Raw genomic sequence first — 20,658 nt, 5'->3', positions numbered from 1 at the left:
AAACTCACTTCTAAGTTTTCAACCCTTTCTCTGAGGTTACATTCCACAACTCATGATTAATTCCACAATCAAAGAAAGGCATTAAGATGCCAGGGGATAACAGAACTTGCTTTGTACCTGGCAATGTCATCATCAGAACTGTAATGATCAGTCATTTCTCATTGGTTTTCAACACTCAGCCCCTCCTATACATCCTCCATAATTCAGAAATACCTCTCCTGATCAAGGGATTTTGGAGAAGAGGAGGTTGGAATAACCATTTTTCATTACCGCAACCATTGCAAATTTGCTTGTCTTGTGGAAAAACTTTTTCATATTTGTACAATTAATGCACTTTTTGATTCTTAAGAGCAGTATGAAAACAGTTACGTGAACTAAAGCAGCGATATATGACTGTTTTAATCCTCCAAATCAGGGAAAGATCCTGTTTGTGGTATTCCACGAGGTGAATTACTTAACATTAAAACGGTACTTGAGATTCATATAGAGTTTGGAGGTTTCTGCTCTTATGATTTGTATGATTACACCAGGGTCCATATTAAAAGCAAAACCCTATGTAGAATCATACAGTCGCAGAATGGTTTGGGTTGGAAGGGACCTTTAAAGATCATCTAGACCAACCCCCTCCTGCAGTGAGAGCAGGGCCATCTTCAACTCGATCAGGTTGCTCAGAGCCCCGTCCAACCTGACCTTGAACATTTCCAGGGATGGGGCATCTCCCACCTCTCTGGGCAGCCTGGGCCAGTGTTTTATCACCCTCATCATAAAAAACGTCTTCCTTATATCAAGTCTGAACCTCCCCTCTTTTCGTTTAAAACCATTACCCCTTGCCCTATCGCTACAGGCCCTATTAAAAAGTCGGCAACCTGAATGCACAGCTTAACGAAGACCCCACAGGACCTAACGGCCACTTCTGACCACACAGGTGCTCTGGCATGCAAGTTAGTTGACAGACTGGTTAACGGCAACCACAAACGATGCTCTGCATCCCAGAGCCTGGCAAGCAAAACCCCAAAGCCTATGGTTCTTTAAGAAGTGCTCAGGTAGCAGCTAGCCTTTGGGATTTTTTTGTTAAAAATGATTGTTCAGAGAAAGATCTGCCTAACGTCCAGCTGGTCTCATACCTGCTAGCATAATGTTCAATGCGTGAATGAGTATCATCATGTGAAAGCTGAGGGGACGAGGCAGGCCTATAAGGCAGAAAACACTGATTAATCACAAACAATACCCCTTTAAAAGTAAAAAGACACTTAGCTATGCCTATACCCTCACATGTCTATGCCTTATGCTTACGCTATGTTTGATAAACAGCAAGTTAAAACTCCAGGCGCTGCGAGTGCCTCCTCAAGCCATCGGTGCAATGTTTTGCGGTACCACACCGGGGATTTTGACCATTTTGCAATCCGTCTGTTGCAACGACACTTCTTCACACCAATACCCGAAGAACCCTTTTCCAAAGGATTTCTAGAAGAGCGTTCATCCTGGTTTTCCCTTCACACCTGCCTCCTTCATCGGTAATTCTGTTTCACGCACAGCCCTGTGCTGGCTGCAAAAGCCCTGCTGGGAACCTCTCCTCTGCCCCCCGCCCTACTCCAGTGCCTGCTTCCAGCACTTCCCACTTAAAACAGCCCTTAAGGACTACTCCACGAGCAACGAGAAATAAATACAAGAAACATAAAATGTCTGAAATGAGCCTTTAATAACACACTGCAGACACTGACGATTTTGCCTAGCGTCTTTCCAGAGCTGCAATCTGAAACGTAGATCAGTGTGTTATACAGGAGGGCACTGTCAACCATTTTGGGTTTTCTGCCTGACAAATCAGATGGTGTGAGGTCCTCTTCACTTTTTTGTTGATGAAAACAATTCATGGGACTTTCCTCATCAATTAGAGTATTGTTTCTTACAGCCTCAACTCTGGAAAACGTCACCATTGAATTATGTTGCCTACGCAGTTCAGAGAGCACCCTTTGCTGCCATGTGGGACTCTGCCAATCTACGCACATCAGGAGGTGCTGGAATAACAAAAAAATGATGCAGATTCCCAAGCTGTATGACAATCCTGTATTTTAGCTAAATTTCAGCTTCTCTTTATTTCATCTCTGCCGACTCTCCTTCTGAAACTCCTGACTGAGGAAGGACTTTCCCCCCATTTTAAATTGTTGGATACTGTGGTTTAGGCTGGGTCTGCCCAACGGGGATTGCACTGCATTGCAAGAGCAGGTAAGTTTTGTATTTACGGGTTATAACCAAAACTGTAATAATCTTGTGGTTTGTAATGCTCCCGTGTTAGGAGTGTGATAATCCTGCAGTAAATCTACTAGATTGGTCATCTGCCAGTTTTCTAATCAGCCTGCAAAGGGCTCAAGGAAATTAGGGCCCTTCCGAATTCATAGAGCTGTATGCTGGATACACAAAATTCATCATCATTAATGTCTCTTCTCACAGAACAGCAAAGTTTTTTTCTTTAAGACATTACAGGCCAAGTATCACGAATCTCATTTTGTCTGAAATGCGCTTTGGCCTCCCACTGTACTTTTACCCATCACATGTTCAATCATTACCACAGCACACCAGAGGATAAATACTCAGTTCAGAGAGTTCCTCAGTACAGCAGATTCATGAGGATGGGCAATTGCTTCTCTGCAACTTGATACCCTATTTTGTGTAAGAACATCTACACTGAAGGGGAGGGAGGGAGAAAGGATGCAATTTATCTAGAACAGTGGATTATGGAGCAAGATAACAATAGTTTTCTGATAAATTGATGTTATCCCCATTTTTTTTTTGTTTGACATACAGTAGATGTTAAGCTGGTACTACCAATGAAAGAAGAGGCCTTGGTTTCAACACACACAAACGTTGCTGCTAATAACTCTGTGTAGACTAGGAAATCTGTGTTAAAAGCAGCTTTAGTTTTGAGCTGGATCATTCTCCTAGTCCATCCTACTCTGGCATTGCACATGTATTTGTACCAACACGAAGGAAAGTACAGCACTTGGTTGGGACCAACTGGGCACTGAAGAGATGTCCCTTTTGGCATTAGAGCAAGGCAAAAGACAGGCCTGACTGCATGATCGCATACTTGCTGCCTTGAAACTAAGCTTCAACTTCAGAAGTGAACAAGGTGTGTTTTATATCTATATGTGGCATTTATATATAAATATACACACACACATTTTAAAGACAACACAGTGTTGTGTAACTTGTTGAAGCTGATTTGATTCTGTCTCTCCGTAAACTGCAGGCAGGGCATGAAGCTACATTTCCAGGTTTGTCTCGACTTCAGAACACACTGCAATGGAGATCTACGTCAAACAGCTTTTTGGAAGTTTGCTTAAGAAAGCAAACCTGTTGAGAAGCACTGCAGTCTTTGTGTTGAATTTAGCTGCTCAGACGTACACTTTTGCCAGTATGTGAGCAAGCTTGAGAACGACTGTGCTGCATTGCAGGCTGTTGTGTAGACATACTCTTAGACGACCATCTGTGCTAGAACTCGCTGTCTTTCCTTTCTGAGCACACATACTCAGCCCACCTAATCAGTTTGAACAGGCAGCATGAAGGCTGAGAGACATAGCAATATTTAGCCAAGATAACCACCCCTTCACAAGGGCTCCACAGCTGCATTGCTCAAGCTGGGGTCTGCAGGAACAGCCTGGGGAATTCCAGTCAAGTCAAGTGGCGACTGAGTGGCAAATACCACCTCCTGCAATTCCCTGCACCCCCAGAGACCTGGCTGGCAGAACAAGGGCAGTTTTCTTGCTGTTCAGCATTTCAGTTGATGCTTCTTGAATCACGTAAATTGCATTTGTGCCACTGACAGCCCGTAGTCCAAGTAAAAAGACACAAGTTCTCACAAAAAGCGTGAGCTGTCCCTTTTATGCCTGGCAAGCGGAATATCTTTGCAAAATACTGGATAATAAGCAGTCAGAATCACTAACTGCTAACAAAAAATATACATGTATGTATTTATAAACAGTACCATGTATACCACAGGATAGCACTGGCATCGCTGAACGTTGCCTGATTATGCTCTTCTGGAGTACTTTGAAGACTACCAGAAAACTGGCATGAAAGCACCAGAAGAAGGCAAGATCTTAGAAAACATGGGAAAGTTTTATGACGACCAGCATAAGAGGTTTGACTGCCAAAGTTGGAATTGGCCCTGTAACTGAGAAACAGCTTTAAACCTGGATAGCTCAGTAACTTGTGCTGTAAGGCTGGTGGTCTAGCACAAAGGAAAGGAACAAAGTAAGCAGAACAAAATGAAGAGCAATGCTTTCCAGCCACTATTCATTTCTTCATTTTCTGCTTTCTTGTCAGACCAGATGAAAGGATTGCACTCAGGCAGATACCTGAGTTGGTCTGATAAAGGGTGCAACCTCTCCATACAAGTCCTGCTTCTCAGGATTTCTCAAGTTTTCCTAAGTATTACATGTGAGTTAAACGCCCTGTACTATATGACACCAAACCTTTGGTGTGAAGGTATCGGTGTAGGCATACCATGATGTCATTACTGTAAGTAACTAGAGTTAAGCATGTTATGGCAGCTTAATTTCATGTTATGTCAGACACAGCAACAGCATTCCATATTACCCAAGCTTTCCTTAAATGTTACTATTAACTTTGCAATTGTTCTAAAGGGTTAGCAATCTAGATCCACAGTTGACTATATAGTATGCTCCAATCATTCACAGATGCATTTATAAACAAAGTGCATCCTAAAGTTCAAAGCCCCTCTATTTCAGTCTGGCTCCAGCCTTTTGGCATTTTCTGTGGGTGAATCCTCAACCATATGAGGTCTGCAGTACCAGGCGTGTTTTTTGGTTGCTTAAATTTCCTAGACGTAGAGCACTCCACTTGACTTCCCAATGGTTTGTGCTCCAAATGAAAATTATAAATCAATATTCCAATGTATACACTTCACTATTGTTTATTCTACCAAAAATTCAATGAAGGTGCAAGCCATATACATTTCACCATATAGAAATATATAAAATTCTATTTATTAGTTTCTCATTAGTTATCAATATGTGAATTAAAAATAATTGTTATTTAACATTATTCTAAAATCATCCATGTAACACTATTAGTAGCAAATGCCACAATGGTAAGTATATATATATATCTAGTTTATGCTGAGGGTATTACTACAACAGTAAGACAATGTACGTGCAGGAATGGTGCAATTTCATAGCTGAAAAATCCTGCTTTTTTAACTTCTGAAAAAAACCACAGTAAACATTTCCCCATTTCAACCTGCCTTCACAAATCTTACTGTATCTAAATAACTGTAGTAACATATCCAGTAAGCTTCGGATTAATCAGGGCACATGAGTGTGCATAGTTGCGCATCATAAAACCAAATAGCTTTATCTACAAAACAATGTCATTCCTGAAACCGAATTAAATCCATCCAGTTCAGTTTCTATCTTTCAAAAAGCATTTAGTATACATTCAGAGGGATCGACACTTATTCAGAAACACAGGCTTTTAAACGACAAACTCTCATAAGCATTAGTAGGACTGCGCCAAAATCCCTGTTAATTCGATGAAAATACATACTCTCGAAAGAGTATACAGTACACAATCCACGATTGCTGGGAATTCCTGGATTTATCCCATTCTATTAATCTGGGATCAAAACATTCCTTTAGAGAGTGCACCAAAGAAAATAATCATAAAGAAAGAAGGAAATGAACTTATGTAAAACTAAACAAAGAAACAAACGGAAAAAAAAAGAAGTGAGGGAACGCAGTAGCAGTAGCAGCAGCAGCACACTTCAGCAAAAGTACTCACGCAGAATCTACTGGCCAGAAGTTGATCAGAGTAACAGGACTGCAAGACAAAAAATGAGGAGGTGAAGAGAGAGGCAGAAGAAACTCAGCAGCAAAATAACTACAGAAAGGTTTTTCCAAAAAAAAAAAAAAAAACCAAACCAAACACAACAACTAAAAAACAGAAATTCAACAGACCAACATGAATGACTGTGAAGAGCAACCAACCAAAAAGCGAGAAAAAAATTGAAATCTAAAATTAAAAGAAAGAGAGAGAGAGAGCGCGAGAACAAGCTGTGTGCAATTGCCATTAAACTGATTGAACTTGTAAAAAAAACCAAAGGGAACTGGGTTAACTCATTGATTTCTCTATGTGCATCATTATTGCTTTTTTTTTTCCATAAAGACATCAAAGCCATTTAATAAGACTAAATTTATAGGGTGAGAAAAGAAGCAATCAGCTGGGAAGCTTGCAAACACAGTAGCCTAATTAAAAAAATAAAACCACGGAAAGATACCCATTTGGAAGAAAATAAAAATTTAATGAAGAGATCATTAGTCTCCAAATTGCCATATCAAACTTAGAAGTTTATAAGGCTGTCAGTAAGACGGTAAGTGTTATTCTTTTACTAACTCAAGTTGAAGTTCCTGTATAAGGACAGGTGAAAACAGATAAAGGCAATGGCAATTGGAATCCCAGCTTGTGTTTTCCTGCCAGCCAAGGTTAACAGAAATGAAAGAAATAAAGAGGCTTTATGCATTTAGGAAGTGAGGGGAGTTGGCACCAGCTGGGGAGCTCAAAGAGCATACCAAATGAATTGCTACTTAGACACTTCAGAGCTACTCACGTTTCCATGTTGTCTCCCTCCAAGACAGTTTGCACAGGCAGGTAGCCCATTCGTGGGTGCTTTGCAAAGTATCTTTTTGTTCGAAATTTGTTTTTTAGTACCTTGGCAAAGTCACGGACATCTTCTCCTGAAGTCGTCTGAAAGCCACAAATCACAATGAAATCATCTTTCATGAGGTTTTTACGGATTTTCGGTTGCCTCTTCCTTTGCTGGGTCATTTGGAAGAGCTGTGGCCACACCAAGCAGAGCTGCCCACGGCTTGACCTCCAGAACTGCACATTTTATCTATCACTGTCACTTTACAACGTACTACACAGTGACACTGCTACTGGGGAGGAAGGAGGAAAAAGGGAAGCTCCAAAACCGCCTGACAGGCTCATGCCTCATCTCAGGTGATGTCAAGAGGACAAGCAATCATTAGACAAGAATTTGTCATTTCCTCATCTGGCTCAGGGGACTCTTTGCCTGTTTTTTGTTCAGCACTGTAACGGAGGACATACAGCTGGCCCATGTGTCCAGCTAGCGGCTTCAGTGGCTGGATCCTGACTCTTGCCACACACTCATCACTTAACACCTCATGGACTTGTCAGTCCACGAAAGTCAGACCTGTACTCTTGGCACGTTTTCTTGCCAGTTTCCCTTCTCAGACTCCTCTGCCATTAATATTTTGATCAAAGAGAAACAAAAAGCAGGTGAGAGCTGCTGAAAATTCTTAGATCAGTTATTTCTTCCTGCGCCTGTTTAATCTGAAGCTAGCAAGCATTTAAGATCAATACCCTGAGGATAGTACGATTTGCACAAAGTTTTCTACTCCCTCGCCTGCAGTCAGCTTTCCTTGCGGCTGCAGAGACCAGCAGAGGAGTGCAAAGTGGAATTAGTTTCCTAAAGACCAGAATGAGCCAGGAAGAGTTCAAAGGATGTCTGCTGGGAAGATGCAAGACTTCTTGCGAGCCTGATTAAGAGTCAGACGATTTTCTGAAGAATTTAATGGAAGACTTCAGTTACTTTAGTCAGGCTGCACTCCCTTCTCTGCACCTCGCAGAGACACTCAACTCTGAAATTCTGCTCCTCTACAGTAAAATTAATTCTTCCTGACCCATATAATGATATTGCTTCTCCAGTGTATCTAATGTGAAGGAAAGAAATGACGGAGAAGTTAATCTTTCTGACATTTTTTAACGAGTTCTATGCCTTCTATTTAGGGAGGAAGGAGGTGCTGGGACCTATCAGTCAAGCCAACCTTCACAGAGCTGCTGAAACAGATGTATATATTTTTAACAACTGCCTGGGCAGAAAAATTAAGGATGCCTTGAAAAATAATCTGCAGAAAGACTGAAATGCATTAACAGAAAGGAGAAGTATTATCCCTGCTCACGACACCTACAAACTTCATGTAAATCTGGAAAGAAATTGGCTTGCTTTCCAGTCAGTTTGTCTGGTAGGAAAATTCAGTGTGAGCAATGACTGGCAGAGAAGTGACACAGCAGAACCTACAAGCCACTACAGCAGCATCTGCATTTTCAAGAAACTGAGATAATTCTCAATAATATTAAGTATCACTTCCTCAATACATCAGAAGGAAAGACATTTTGGGGAAGGGAGGGATTAAGTATGCCCAGACCACCCAGTGGACTCCGGAAAAGGGATTTACTGAGGTGACCTCACATGCCCCAGCAGGAGGGAATTCCCTCTGCTGAATGCCATCCGCACTGCCTGCTAGGAGAGCCCCTAACCAGGTCGGCATCAGGAGAGCACACAGAGCACATCAGGTGGGAACAGAACAAAACTTTTAATATCTAGTCTCGGTATAAGTGGATTAAGCACAGCTTTCTGCCCAGTTTGTTCACCTGTGTCATTTATAACCATTTATTCCTGCCTTGTCTATTTTCAATGTTGTGAACGCTTTCCACTGCATTTGACTGTAATTTGGATTAAGTGTTCTGAAGTACGTTTAACAATAAAACATTCTTTGCTTCGACTTTTCTGGGACTGTTATCCCACCTTGCTCCCCTGAACTTTCTGCATGACAACCAAACAGTAAAATGGTGTGTTTGCACAGAAACATCCTGATCTAGCTGGTAGCGCAAGAATCCCAAGAAGAAAATGTCTTCTAGTGACAATTAGGAGCACCAGACAGCTCTCATATGATCCAAGTGCCATTTATAAAATGTTCAAGGAACACAAGAAAGGCAAAGAAAATGTGATTATTATGTGGACAAAATGATAAACTGAAGCTATTTTCAGCCAAACTTTCTGATTTAGTCCACAGATGTTTTATTACACATAATTTTCAGAGTAAAACCATTGAAAACAAAATTCTCAGCAGAACTGGTTTATGAGGAAGAAACAGTGGAGTTTCAGCAGCCCAGCTCTCTTAAATCAAAGCAATACATAGGCAGCTGTGTCAAGCATGTTCCAAAACTATTCCAAAACCAAACCTGTTTCTTAAGAAATAGTTCTTCTCATTCACCTAAGAATAATCTGACTACCACCTGACTCTTCCCAGTTGAGTTTAAGAAAGTACCTTGCCAAGCCCCCATTCCAGACCTCAGCCCCAACTGTAAACACTACCTGTGGACAGGTACCTTGCTTTGACATGCTTCCTTCTAACAAGGTAGGGTTTATGCTGGTGTGTCACTGTTCGTTAAACCCAAACAGAAAAAAGATCCTACATTTAAATCCCAGTCTCAAAGTTGTCTTCTATGCTTTATTTGAAACCTCTTTAGAAGTCACCTCTCTGAACAATAAATTGAGCTGTGTTGCTTTCAGGAATAATTGTTGCAATTTTTCTGTCTAAATGAAAATTAGGGAACTGCCTTGCCCTTATTCTGCCTCAACCTTTTGCAGGAAAGGAAAAGTTATCACATCCCTCAGATATTTAGCATGAGTTCTCAAACCTCCCCTAAGCAGAATTAAAGACTGCAGTGCTCCAAAATTTCCTGGAAGTAAGACAGAGGGGGAATAAAAATATCAAAACACTTCATTGTGTACACCTAGCTATTGCAAAGATATATCAAAGAAGGCATCACATGTCTTCTGTCTGCCAAAATGCATTTTAAGGTGAGAGATTTGTCTGGAGGAAGAGGAAAAAATGCTCTGCCACCTGTAACCCCCTTTTCATTCACTTAGAAAACAATTACATACTAGACATGATAGCTTCAGTGGATGTCTTGTTCAGTCACACGGTACTTGCGTTTATTTTTTCAATAGCAGCAACACAAAAAAGATCAGGGCTTGCTGTGCGTCACATTCACTCCCCCCCCCCCCCCCCCCGCCCCAGTTAATCCTTCTCTAATTCAACTGGCTGCTGGCGCAGCCAAGCACGGCACATTAGCACGGGCTGCTGGAGTTCAGGATTCACAAAAAAATGTACTGGCTGTGAATGGTTCTTTATTCTGATCCAGCAATCTGGACGCGGCTGCAGGTTTTCTGTTCACCACTGTGTTTGCCTATTAGTAATCGGTATTTTTAGGGAGAACAGAAACCTGCTGGACCCCATGTCGCAATGAGTTGCTGCAGGGTGTGGGGGTGTCTCATAATCCTTCATCATTTCTCTCTCCTGAAAACACATCTTATGAACAGGTTAAGAAAATAGTAGAAAGATGCTGGTTTGTGCACTCTATGCACCATTCACACACCTCCCGTGTCACTTATTAGCAAGAATAAGAGCGGCAAGCTGCAAAACAAAACCGCAGCCAATTCAGCAAGGAGGTAGGTATTCGGCAGCAGCTGGAAGGAATGCTCTAACACGGTCGGTTGCTCCTTCTGCCTACAACTGGGATCATCAGAGTCTGCTCTAGGAATGTCTGCGATGGAGAAGTCTGTTCAGACGTGCCCAGGCAGCGCCAGCACTTCCCTCTGAATTGTGCAGCAGTTCGGGCAAATCACCCTTTCCAGTAACTTCAACCCCTGAGGGATGACGCTGAAAAGCAGCAGCCAATGCATACTGACAAAAAGCTAGCAAGTGCACATTAGTTGCCCTTGCAGAAATTCAGATTAAATACTGCCACTTAAATGCTACAGTAAAAGTTGATAGGTAATGTAAATAAAAATCCATAAATTAAACCTAACAAAAATACTGGTTTTGCTTTACTATAATATTTTAGGGGAATAAATTTTTCTCTCTCCTTCCTAAGTTTCTAAGAAAAGCTGAGAGTCTTTACTTCATCTTGGCCATGCCTTTTTGTTTGGGTGAAGATGTAAAGACCATTCATATAATTTTATGAGGCTAGCCCATGCATAATTTTGATGCTTTATCTTCACCATTTGTATTTGACCAGCAGATGAAAGTATAAGACTAGGGAACACCCCATCACACCAGGAAATGACAACCAGAGAGTGCACTGCTCCAAGACCACCACAAACAACAGCAAAGGCAGCTGAAAGCTCAGTTGTGCTGCATCGTGGATGGACAGCTTGAGAGATCCTCTAATTTATGCTCCTCTGCGCTGGTCATGAGGGGCCAAAAAGAAAAAGGAGCACACTGAGCGAGTAATATGGATTTCCTTTGCCAGCTGTCTGGTATGAAAGAAATGTTTACGCAAAAGCGATCCTTTTGAGAGCTGTGAAACAAGGGTGAAGACCCTCACTGCATCATCAATGCAGCACTTCTGCATCGTGCTGCACTGAACACCCCAGCTTCCAGTCTTCAGAAATGAAATCTAACTTGCTACTCTTGAGAACTTCCCTGGTATTTTATGTCATCAAGTGATCGTACAATATAAATAGTAAAGAACTTAAAAATGCAATCATAGTGTTGCAGGGAAAACAAGGAAAGCGGCAACTTACTGAGGAAAGGAAGAAAAATCTAATACTGATATGGAGAAAACATTGCAACCTAAGATACAAACAAGTATTTGCACAAATCACAGGCTTCCTGCTGGATCCATAGAGTGAACTACGGCGCTGAACATGGAACAAGTCATTAGCACACAATAATACATTACAACACAGCACTGTACAAACACTGAACTTCAATTTACTTCAAACCATTGGAGTATCCTTTACTAAGCATCAGAAATTGCTGGCATGTTTAGTATATACAAGGCGATTTAATTAGGGGTGGGGAGAAAATCCACCCAAATGCTCCATTACCTTGCACATAGGACATGAAGTTTTTCCTTTCTACATAAGAAGGGACAGTAAGGGTCAGTAAAACAGCTACTTACTGGTGTGCAGTATTCCACCATGGGATAGTGCATTTTATGACCTTTTGCAACACGGCCAGAGAAGAAGCAACTTTGGCAGATGTCATAATTAAAGTGCTTTAAACTTCTGTACCTGAAAGAGAAGGAAAAAAACCCATGGCTTCAGAGCTTTGTATGTGAATGCTTCATATCAGCTTGTCAAATCTGCATTAGTAAGTTCTCTTCCCTGAGATGTCACACAGTGTGCAATGCCAGGCAATGCTCCTCTGCCACCGAGGGACAGGTATTGCTGCCTCAGATGTTTATCAAAGATCTGAATCTTCAAAAAAATTTTAACATTGGGCAACAGCAGAGATTTCTACACAATCACTCTCTCTTAACACGCGAAAGACACCACCACGCTTTTTGTATACATAATGCTGATTTCAGTTCTTTTGCTCTTCATCATGATTCCTAACACAGAATGTCCTGAGGAAGTAAAATTCAAGTAAGTAATGTCCTCCGCAAGAAGTCACTCCAAAAAACTCCTAAGTGCTGCATACAAGGCAGGAATTTGTTTGTGTCCTTCCTAGCACCTCTATCAAAACAATTTTCCTGTATGGTATTCCACCCATGCAAAACTCTGAATGTACTTTCGGGCTATTATTTAATCTCGTCAGCTCTATGAGGCAGCTAACTGTTGTATCTGCTATGCTGAAGTGCTTGAAAGAGCCAGAGGCATAAGGGTTGTCTTGTTCCAAATACGCAAAGCAGTTCAGTCACAATGACCTCAAAAGAACATTGTTTTACACGTACTGAGGCGCACAGTATTAGCTTTCTAAAAGCCTTCCAATACAGTATCTTTTTGTCAAGTGTGTACACAGGGTTTCAATGACTTGCAAAGCCAGAGAAAAAATCTGTGACAGACAGATTCTACTATCATGATAATAGATTTGTTATATAAATTTAAGAGACAGATGAGATCAGTCAAGTAAAATTAGATGCAAACACAGAGCTCCAGTGTCCACTTCCCGAGTTCTCAATGCTCACTACAGACTATCCATTCACTTGCCATCCTTTGATTTTCCAAGTGCTGCATTTTTCAATTCCACCTACTTGTCTTTGGCTGTTTATACAAAACCGTGTAAGTAATTCAGTAGTTCATAAACTGTATCTGGGAACAGGAAAATTAGACTTCATGGATGTGCTGAACTACTCACATCCCTACTCTTCCTCAGTAACATTTATCATTTCCCTGTTAAGATATTCGAAGGGGAATAAAAGCAGAAGGAGAAGAATTTGGATGATTAGAGGAACAGCCTCACTGAAGAAAAACTCAGATTCAAAACAAAGCAACAGCTTCATTATTTCTGCCGTTTCCCACCGCCTGTGAAATTGCATAGCAGAAAGCACAGCCCCACTACACGCATAAAAGCCATGTTCATGGTCTCCCAGGTTAGAGCAAAATGATGGCTTTTCTATGTGGTACTGCTTGCTGCTGTTGTCTATCTGGATTTTAGAAACAAAATTACAGAAAGCTCTTTGTAAACAACACAACACCATAGAAGGAGAAACGCCAATGGTAAAAGAAGACTGTGCATAAAAAGGACAGAAACCATACAAAGCAGCTATTGCGAAGCGAAGTGACAAAACAAGCCTAGGCATAATTGAAAGTGAGTATTTACTTAGCAGTTAAGTGGATTCTCAACAGGCATACCACCACACAGCCATTTTACAACATTGACTTATTCATTGCCATAGTAACCATGGTGTCAACCCAGATGTTTAAATAGACCAGCAACATTTCCCCCACTCCAGGTTAATGTTCCACCAGCAACATTCTTTCTCTGAGAAACGAACATGCAGCTTTACATGTCTGTGAATTTTCAAGGCACTTCCTTGCTTTATACCATGACAGAAAGCAATTCATTAGGGTCCAATTCAGAAAATATAACTGCACGTATAGGACACACTGAATGTAAAGCGAGTCGTCTTAGTTGTGCAATCCACCAATACTTTTGTAGAGGCATGGAAAGACTTGGACACAGAGGAAGGGCCATATCTTAACTGGTAGATGATTTTTGTTCTCTTCAACTCTCCCATCACTGTACCCAGTCTAGGTGTAACTCTCCCTTGTGTCCATCACAATTATTTTTCCCCTGAACAGCATGCATAAAATCACGTGCATGATTTGCCTGGAAACAAGCAGAGCTCTTGATCCACCAAGCAGTAGTACACATGGCAGAAAGGGAGCGAATTTGTACCTGAATCCAATAATCGGGCACTCCTTGCAGATGTTACACTTTGCTTGGTGTTTGGCGGTCTCAGCAGCAGCCACCCTGTGCAAGACAGGCAGCCACACCATGGACTGCGGTTCCAGCCTCATCCAGTCCAGGAAGAGGGCTGCTTCAATCTCCGGTTTGTTGTTGGCCTGTAACACAGGGGGAAGAAAGACAGGGGCTGAGCACAAGTGATGTGTCTACTACCAGCTAATTAACAGCTCAAGCCATTCGCTTCCTGCCTACTCCATATCTTTTCCCTGAATATACTCCAGCTTTTCCCCCAGTCCAGCCATTCATAAAAAAAAATATTAAAAAAATCAGAAAAATCTCCAGGATCCTGCCTTCAAGCCAGGAACTGAAAACTATTATTAACATTTCAAATCTCTCTTTCTCTTATTCCTTATTACAATAGACAGCACTACCATGTACTCTGTCACAAGAGAAAATCACCCACTTACAGGATCACCTTTGATGCCTGATCTCATGTTTCCCTTCTCTCTTATCTGAGCCTGCATAGCACTGCTTCTCACCTATTTTAAAAACAGTTTGTTATCCAAGCCCTAAAAATTGCATGTCTTTTGATCAAAATTTCTTCCTTCTTAACATCCTTCATTATCACACTGACCTTTAAAACGCACATGTGAGGAAATCATTCAAATCCCTTCTCAAGCCTGCTGTTCAACATGTAAACTCTGCCTCCTTAAATGCCTCAGAATCCTTTTTTCCCATCATATCATCTCTAAATTTCTCATTATTGCCTGCAAACACAATGCAGTTCTGTCCCACAGAATACGATCAATTTAGCCTCACATTCCATTACTTCCCACTTTTGCCTCTTTGCCAACAGCAGAAGAGCCTAGGAACACTTCCCGGCAGCCCCGTTCCTCTGCTGCCTTCCCATCGCATCCTAACCAGTGTGATTATTTCAGGCATCTCTTCTACACTAAGCTCAAGACAGCGCAGTTGCAGAGCTGAATTCCATTGGGGCAGGCACCGTGCACACACCAAAAAATAATATATCACGCCTACCTGGCAGCACCTACAGTATCGAAAGAGAAAGAGCAAAGAGACGAGAAAAACAAGGCAACGGTGGACAACGGTGAACGATCTCCACGGATAGAGGTCACACTGTACTGGCAGGCTAGCCACTGCAAACAACAGTGCAGAATAAAGGCAAAGAGCATCAAAAGGGATTTTAAGGAAAACAGTGAAGTGACGGAGTCAATGTTTGCAGGGAACGTCTCTCCGGCGTGCACAATGGCGCAAAGCCAGCAGAAAACTGGTTATCTGAGAACCTGGGAGCTGGTTTCAGCACTGAAAGCAAGGTGATGGATCAGGTGGAAACAGTGAAGGGCTCTGGCAGGGAGGATGGGAGGGAGGAGGACAGGTCTGCACAGGGAACAGCCCAAGCGATGAAGTGGGATACCATCCCGCTCCATTTCTCTAAACCATCACTACATGCTAATTCAAATTCCTTGAGACGTTTCCTTCCATGCTATCCAGCAGAAACAGCATATTTATGGGCTGAATATATTTGAATCCTCTGTTTTCCTTTTTCTCTGAGCCTTCAAACACAGCCCTCTGCGGGCCAGTCTTTTCTATTTCAAACTTCACAAGGCAGACTGTCTTCCTTTGTGGTTCCAAACTTATTTGAAGCATTTAAATAAATAATAAGCATTAATGTATCGTGTACATGGACCGAGATGAATAGGGGATTGAGTGCTGGGGATTTTTTTTATGCTTGCTCTCGGTTACTTTTCCAGTTTCTCATGAAACCTGAGTTTAGTATGACCTAGCTAAAACCCTATTCAGCTGAAAATGCTAGCAACGAATATGGAGAAAAAATATCACAACTGATCTAAAGGAGAGAGAGCTATAGGGAAAACGAATTCGTTGTGTGGGTTTTGTTGGGGTTTTTTTAAGCTAACACTGTTTATAATCTTGACAAACAAATTAACTGATCAATACTGGAAGACTTAGAAAAATGCCAAGTCTCCTAGACAGAATCCCTGGCCACCAGAAAGATGTGGAAGAAAAAACCCAGAATATCTCCTGAATAACGTGTTGCATTAAAATTGACTTAAAATGCTGCTGCAACACTTTGGTTAATTAGAAACAAAGAGATTTTTTGGTCAGGGCTTTCTTCTTGAGATGCTAATTTGGGAAACCATCTAAAGACTCCTGTGACTGCATTTAAGATCCATGTATATGGATTTCTAGTACAGTCATACACGTCTTTTTTAGATGTTTGGGGTAAAACCATCAAACCACAACATATCTACAGTTATTCAGATAAAGTCCCTCACAATTTAATATTCACTACAGGTCTTACATGAAATGGAATGACTTTTTTTTCACCCACTGAAATACTTCTGTATTAAATCCTACTCCTCTGTTTTTTCATGTAGCTATAGAGTTTAGGAACCCCTCCCAAAGGAAAAAGAGAAAAAATCAAAAGTACAATAAAGTCCAGCCACCACTGGCAACAGCATCTGCTCGCAACAGCGGATACAGTCTTCTGCTGCAGGATATCAGTGAATTCAATAGAATTATATTAATTCTAGAACACTCCTAAGAGAAAGGCATATTTATAAAATATTATCATCTGTATGTCTATTTTTCAGCTAGCAGCCAGGGCAGTAAAGGGGCTGGGGAGAGACTTTCTGTGGATCACTTGGTGAGCCAGCGTCAGCCAGGAACTACACTGGCAAACCATTACCCTGCCTAGCAGACTACACTTCCTATACAGAGGTCCTCTAAGCCTCAAAAAAATTTAAGAGGATCTCTTTAATATGCCACTTATAACAGAAAAACATGAAGTGTACAGAAATGCTGCAGTGCAAGCTACAGTCAGAATAAGAATGAGCCGCTCAAAGCGCTGTTCTCCACTTGTAGCTGCTTTAAATTTCCAGGGAAAATGTGGCGGCAAGGAAAGACTTTCTGTAACACCCAAAGATCTATTTTAATTTTGCAGTCACTGTCAATTGAGGCAGTCCCAATAGCTGCCTACCCAGAGTTCTGGACGCTGACTGTACAAAACCTGTGCTCAGAGAGATTAGGTGCATTAAAATGTATCAGAACTGGTTCCGAATTATATTACATGAAGATTTAAAGCCACATGGAGAAAAGCTGGTCAGGGTCAGACTGTATAGGACAGACAGTTCTCAACTGTCCCCTGAGCTGCTATTACAATTTTTTTAATAATCTCTAAATCCGGTAAAGGCAGCAGCTGAAGATTTTACATAAGGGAAAAAGTCTGAATTCATACAGTTCGTATCTGAACCAACAAGATCAAGCTGTAAAGAATATTAATGGTTCTTTTCTTGAACACATTTCTGTGCAACTCCCAATTTTTATGGTAATAACAGAGTGAATCATAAAGTGAAATTCATAAAGCTCTTTCCAGCTTACAAGTAACAATTTGTTATGGGGGACATTCAAATCCATTATGTTCCAGACATCTGTTTTTCAGTATTTCTTTTGCAGAAACAATGGGGGAATAGGAAGTTGTGTTGTGCTAGCATCTTTACGCAATACTTAGGAGCTGAATTTTTCTTCCCCCCCGCCCCCCCGCCTTGTTCCAGCTAGTAGTTTAAAAAATATTCTATGCTATATTGACTTTATCTATCCATAATATGAGATATACTCCAAAATCCAGTTGTGATTTTATATGAACAATGTGATATGTTTTTGGACAGTCAGACAATATAGCACAAATTTCTGATAACATTTTTGATGAGCTATATTCTGTTTATGTGCAGTGTAGGGAATTAATTGGAGATAAATTAACATTGTTAATTTAATGTGTTTTTCATCTGGGATGAAAACATTTCCGTTAGCCGAGGTATATATTATTTTGGACAAACCAAACTGAGGAATGGGATTCTGATGACTTGTTAAAGTTTAGAAATGCAGAGCAAGCCATGAACAGCAGCCCTGTCTCCCCAGAGTCAGACCAAACCCTGTTCAACCTTGTCTTCCGCTCTTGAGTGACTTCATCATTACGTTCATGTTCTCCCCATTGCTGGCTGGTAAGAAAACAAAAGTCAAGAATTTACTGTTTCTGAGACAAGTGCTGTTTCAAGGTCAGGAAAGAGAGGATTATTATGAAGGTAACTTTAGGTGGCACAAACTGCTTAAATCTGCCTCGACCCTTGGAGCAAATGCTTAAGATCATTACTTTGACCCCTTGCATTACACTTGATTGCATTGACTATTCCAGTCAATGTGTTTAGTGTTGTGGCAAAGAGTAGTAAAATAAAAAAACATGAACCCAGAAGTGAATTAGTATACAGTTTTATATCATCCACACTTGAAAAAAAAACGATCTTCCTGCTCCCCATCCCCCGAACCATTTGAAAATAGCTCTTTAAAGCAGATCACTTGTAGGACTCTTGAAGAGTGCCTCCCAAAGTCAGGCACAGGTTCACAAAATCCTGCTGAAATAAAACCAGAATTGCTGTTTTATGACATTTACAGCAGCTTGAGGAAGGATAGCTGCTTAGGCCAGCTATCCCCTGTCAGAGCCAAAAGCAGAAGAAATATCCTATGAATAGAAACAAGGGCTGCCTCGATCTCTCAAAAGAGATTGAGTGCCTTAACAGTAACGCTGCATTTGTACGTTATTTTCATACAGACCTCTATATAACTATATATAGTTATTTGTACACAGTATTGGTATTTCCTGTGGAAAAAAAACCAAACCCAACCGACCCCTCGCAAAACAACTACCCAACCAACTCAAATCACAGCATTCATGGCCCATGTCACTATCAGGGTCCTGGCCCAGGATTTGGAATACCCAAACCCCACCTAAAAGGACTAACGGGCTCCTATTCTGGCTTTTATTTGTCTGAGTAAATACACCGGATTTGGACACATGGAAGTGGTTGTAAAAACCAGGCTGATCTTCCCTTATCATTGGTCAAGTACAAACCTAAGAAACCAAGACTATACAACACAGAATATTAAAATACTTTCCTCTGTCAAAGTGAAATGAAACAAGAAGGTTTAAAATACAGATATAAATTAACTGCACATATTTTACTACTCCTTAGCTTCATTGGTACTAGTTTTCCACATCAAGTACTCCAAGTACACCCTCAGAAGAAAGCATACTTAAAGCAGTTTATAACCAAGAACCAAATATTGAAAATTTTATTGAGAAACAGCAAGAGACATTTTCATCCGAGCTGCACTCTGTTTTCGCATCACATCTCTTAAATGTCCCAATGCCATAGTAACTCATCCAAGGCAGTGATATGAATTCCTAGGTCCTATTTACATTATACATGGAAAGCATATTAATAATTTTCCACTGTCATTAAAACACAGCGCATGTATCCTTATCAATTCCCTATCCTGTTTACTAAAATAATGTACCCATCATAGAACTAAAAGGAAAGTGCTTTCACACTGCAGTAATACCGAATTAACTCGATTTTTCATGGATCTAGATTGCTTTGATGCAGTCTGAGCCCAGGCAGAACTATACAGTCTTCAAATGGTCATTAGATCAAGCTCCTTGCTCTCACTTAACAATATGCTTTCTTTAAAATCTCAAAGCAGAAGTTATAGCCCCTTGCCCCGTGTAGGAAAGATGAGTCCTGTAATATCCTTTTTCTCCCAAGAATTACTATCAGCACCTCCCCATACATGAAGAAAACTACGGAAAGCAAGAGTTGGTGCTGGGGGGGATGAAAAGTAACTGGGCAGCAGCAGCCTGTGGTAAGGGGACCTGCTCCTGGGGAGCAGGCAGTGCCGGCAGGAGTGGGCAGCGGGCAGGCTGCTGCCAACAGCCAGGCTAGGAAGCCTCCCCTCCCTCCCCGACCATCATTCCCAAGGACTCACACTTCAAACCGAAAAGCAGGAGAGATTTCCCCTGTTATCGCCGGGAACAGTAAACATCCCCTTTTTTTCTGCTGTTGTGCAGACAGACAAGGCCGTTGCCAGGGCACCTAACCTAAGGGGGCTGGGAGAGCCATTTCTGAAGCACACATTTGTTGCAGACTCTGACATGACTGCAATTTATTGCTGGCTTATCATCACCAGAAAGAAAAAAAAAAAAAGGAAAGCAAAAAAAAACCCCGAAGAAAAAGCGTTCCTCACCGTGGGTGTACAAAGACTTAATTTAGTTTCCACACAGTAATGTAAACTATGAATCCCCACAATATTTTTAAAAATTGAATTATCTCACTTCAGTAAAAGGAGGCTGCCGGGAGCCCTGTGCAATCCTCCTCGGCTGTCTACCTCCTCCAGCCTCTCCCTTTCCCGGGCTGCTCCCCTCCCCACAACCCCAGCACCTCTGCGATGCCCCCCCAGCACCACCATCCTACACCAAAAGGATGTCTCTGTGCTCCCCTCCTCCCTTTCTCCTGGAAAGGTCTTATTTCTTCCCCCATCTCCATTCCTGGCTGCTCCCTTCTTTCATGCCTCGTCCTACCCACCCTTCTGTTTCCTTCATCGCTACTATTCCCACTACTGTTCCTACCATCGTTCCCTAACGGTGGCCTGTATTTTTCCACTCCTTAGTTCCTTCTCCCTCCTCTCCGTCAGGGCTCTCCCTACACTTGGATTTCTGCTCCTCTTCCCTAGGACTCCATCCTGCCTATTTTTGTATTTCCCC

General features: G+C 41.5%; 1 protein-coding gene across 25 annotated transcripts in view; it reads right to left on the bottom strand.

The window, feature by feature from the left end:
- The window catches only part of DMD (dystrophin), a 1,191,992-nt gene that overhangs the window by 31,331 nt on the left and 1,140,003 nt on the right, over window positions 1-20,658 (bottom strand). For 20 of the 25 annotated variants that reach the window (XM_049835325.1, XM_049835324.1, XM_049835302.1 and 17 more), the window contains 5 exons: window positions 14,016-14,182; window positions 11,794-11,905; window positions 6,626-6,762; window positions 5,800-5,838; window positions 1,125-1,190 (listed from right to left, as the gene is read on the bottom strand). In XM_049835325.1, coding sequence (XP_049691282.1) covers window positions 1,125-1,190; window positions 5,800-5,838; window positions 6,626-6,762; window positions 11,794-11,905; window positions 14,016-14,182 — 521 coding nt within the window. Of the gene's footprint in view, window positions 1-1,124; window positions 1,191-5,799; window positions 5,839-6,621; window positions 6,763-11,793; window positions 11,906-14,015; window positions 14,183-20,658 lie in introns of those variants that run through there. The other 5 variants (XM_049835303.1, XM_049835321.1, XM_049835319.1 and 2 more) reach the window with 3 other exon arrangements.

This window comes from Accipiter gentilis, chromosome 32, assembly GCF_929443795.1.
Source record: "Accipiter gentilis chromosome 32, bAccGen1.1, whole genome shotgun sequence".
Classification (NCBI taxonomy): Eukaryota; Metazoa; Chordata; class Aves; order Accipitriformes; family Accipitridae; genus Astur; species Astur gentilis.
Note: the sequence above shows the minus strand (reverse complement) of the source record. Positions and strands in the feature narration are given on the sequence as shown.